The following is a 3,086-nucleotide window of genomic DNA, read 5'->3' as shown; positions in this document are numbered from 1 at the left end:
CACTGCAGAGGGCTCCTCCCTCTGCACCAGCTGCCCCAGGCAGGGAAGGAAGAATGGGGCGCTGGGGTTTGTGGGAGGTGGACAGCCAGAGGGGCCTGCTGGGACCACGCCCCTGCCAAGGGGCCTGCCTTTGACTGAGGACAGTGTGACAGGGCCCTGCGTCCTCCCCTCCCCCGTCAGCATGACCACCCGGCCCCATGGAGGCCAGAGTGGGCAGCTGTGGCCCTCACACCCCTCCCAGCACACAGTAACGGAAATGCCTGCCATTTACTGAGCAGCTACTATGTGCCAGGCACTGTGCTAAGCACTGTGATCTTCTGAGATAGTGCTTCCATTTAATAAGTGATCAGAATGAGGATCAGAAAGGTTATCAGCCAGACGAAGGTCACACAGCAAGGAAGGGAGTGATAGGGGAGGGATGGTAGAGAACAGCTCAGAGATTTCTCTGAGAAGACATCTCAGAGATTTGAAACTAGAAGGCATCTCAGAGATTTCCTCCTCAATCCCTGGAATTCAAACCCAGGTCTGTCTGCATCTGTTTCCCGGGGGCTCTCAGACCAGGTTGGCAGCAGGCCGCAGGGGCTGTGTTCACGTTTGTCCCTGCAGCTGATCCCTCAGAGGTGCTGGTTCCAGGAGACAGGGAGAGCTGGAGGACAGATACAGCCACAAAGAGGAAGCTCAGCCGCCCTCCCAGGCTGCAGCTGTCTTCTGTCCCAAGACCTCCTCCCATCACAGTGAATGCATATGCTTTGGGTTCAGCAGTCCTGGGACTGAATCCTTGCTCTGTGTGCCCTTGGAACTCAGTTTCTCCTTCTGTGAAGTGGGAGTACCTAGCTAACAGCGTTGCCGGAAGCAATGGAAAGAAGTTGTGGAAAGGGCCTCACACAGGTGGTAAATAAACAGTAACCACGCTATTCGGTGTTTCCCGTTCTGTGGAGTCTCCCTCTCCTGGGAGCAAGCTTTTCCTCAGAAGGGAACAGAGGCACAGAGCCTCTTGGAATGTGACAAGGCTCCCTGGGCTGAACCCTGAGTATTAGCCCTTCTTTAATTAGCCTTTAACTAAAAATAACACCCCCCATCACCCTGGGCTGTGCACCTACTTCCCCGGTGGGGCTGAACCACATCTGGGAGTTGAAAGAGGGGTGCCGGGTCGGGGAGTGGGGAACAGCCAGCCTGTGAGACAGAACCTAGAAGATAGGCAGGTGCAGAGAGCTGGAGGCTTTATTGAAGGAGATACAGAACCGGGTGAGGGCTCTTGCCATCAACCAGACCATGGCCTCCATCACCCCCACACTGTCAGGGACTCCTGGACACCTGTCTGTCTCCCTCCCCTGCCCCTGGACAACACAAAGGGAATCTTACCCCAGACTCATCAGAGGTGCCCAAGGGGGCCTCCAGAGTTCTGTTCAGGAGTGGGTAGGGAGGGGACAAAGGACGGCCCCTCCCGGGCAGTCATGGACAGTCCCATCACGCTGGTCCATCCATCTCTCCACCAGCCGGCCTGTCTGTGCCTGAGTCGGCCCCCATCACTTGCAGCTCTGGAGCCGGGTCCTATGGTGCTTTTCCTCGGTCAGCAGGGGGATGAAGGTGTCGCTGTGGGACAGCTTCAGCCGGCTGCTCCAGCTGGGGTCCTCCTTCCCAGCGGGCTCCGGCGGCGGGAGGTGGTCCAGGTCACCGCGGGAGCCCCCTGCCTTGCCCTCACCAGCAGTGCCGGAGTTGAGTTCCATCAGCTCCAGCTCATGCCTGGCCGCTGTCTCCAGGACTCGCTGCTTGTTGTAGTATCTGACAAAGTTGTTGATGATGGGATGAATGGGCAGGGCAATGGCAATGACCCCACATAGGAAGCTGATGGCCGCATTGAGCTTGCCCAGGGTGGTCTTGGGGTAGATGTCACCGTAGCCCACCGTGGTCATGGTGATGATGGCCCACCAGAAGGATTGGGGGATGCTCTTAAACAGGGTCTCTGGGTGGCTCTGCTCCATGGTGTAGCCCAGGGCAGAGAAGACGAAGATGCCCACGGCCAGGTACATGAGCAGCAGCCCTAGTTCCTTGAAGCTGCGCTTGAGGGCGTAGGTGAGGGTCTGCAGCCCGGAGGAGTGGCGCGCTAGCTTGAAGATGCGGGCGATGCGCATGATCCGTAGGGCCTGCACCGCCTGCTGCACGTTGGTCAGCTCCATCATGCGGGCGCCCAGGTGTGTGAGCGTGAGGCTCACGTAGAACGGGAGGATGGCCAGCACGTCCACGATGTTCATGAAGGACAGGGCGAAGTGCAGCTTGTTGGGCGAAGAGAAGAGGCGCAGCAGGTACTCCAGCGTGAACCAGCCGATGCACGCCGTCTCCACGTTCTCCAGCGTCGGGTGCTCCACGCGGTTGCCCTCGGCGTCCAGGACCTGCAGCTCTGGTATGGTGCCCATGCACATGACCACCGACGAGACGAGGATGAGCAGGAAGGACAGCACGGCCACCACGCGCGCCGGACACGAGGACTCAGGCTTCTCCAGGAACTTCCAGACGCACTTCTGGCAGCGTTGCCAGCGGCCCTCGGCCGTGTCCACGCCCAGGTCGTCCAGGATGAGCTGCACGCGGCGCGCGATCTCCTCCAGCTCCTCCCGCTTCTCGCTCAGGTGGCTCTTGCAGCAGTCGTCTAGGAACTTGAGGTCCACCTTCCAGAAGTCCATCTCGTTCTTGAAGCAGATGGGACAGATGCCCTTCTTCATGTGCACCTCCCCGAAGTAGTAGACCTCAATGACACACTTGAAGGCATCCGGGTCCCTGTCGAAGTAGAATTCGCGCTTCCCGGGGTCGTAGTCGTCGCACAGGGAGAAGATGGTGTCGTAGCCTCCGGCCAAGCAGTGGATGAGCTCGGCCAGCCGGGTCTCGGGGTACCGGCTCAGGAGGTCTCCGTACAGCACCTGCCGCACGCCCCCCACGTTGACCACGATCTCGATGTCGTCGTCCGCCCGGGAGTCCTGGCTACCCGGCTCCGGGAGGCTGCGCTCCCCGGTCCCGTCCATTCTCCTGGCTTGCGCCCGCGCGGCCTCGGCTCCGCGCCCTGCAGCCGCCGCAGGGTCGGCGGGTCCCACCGG

General features: G+C 60.2%; 1 protein-coding gene across 1 annotated transcript; it reads right to left on the bottom strand.

Moving 5' to 3' along the window:
- Positions 1 to 1,203: 1,203 nt before the first annotated feature.
- On the bottom strand, positions 1,204 to 3,014 carry KCNF1 (potassium voltage-gated channel, subfamily F, member 1). Its single transcript, XM_010852066.1, has one exon. The coding sequence runs from the start codon at positions 3,012 to 3,014 to the stop codon at positions 1,527 to 1,529; it is 1,488 nt and encodes a 495-aa protein (XP_010850368.1). The 3' UTR covers positions 1,204 to 1,526.
- Between the last annotated feature and the right edge of the window lie 72 nt (positions 3,015 to 3,086).

This window comes from Bison bison, unplaced genomic scaffold, assembly GCF_000754665.1.
Source record: "Bison bison bison isolate TAMUID 2011002044 unplaced genomic scaffold, Bison_UMD1.0 scf7180017864307, whole genome shotgun sequence".
Taxonomy (NCBI): Eukaryota; Metazoa; Chordata; class Mammalia; order Artiodactyla; family Bovidae; genus Bison; species Bison bison.
The sequence above is the reverse complement of the archived record's forward strand: the minus strand, read 5'-3'. Positions and strand labels throughout refer to the sequence as shown.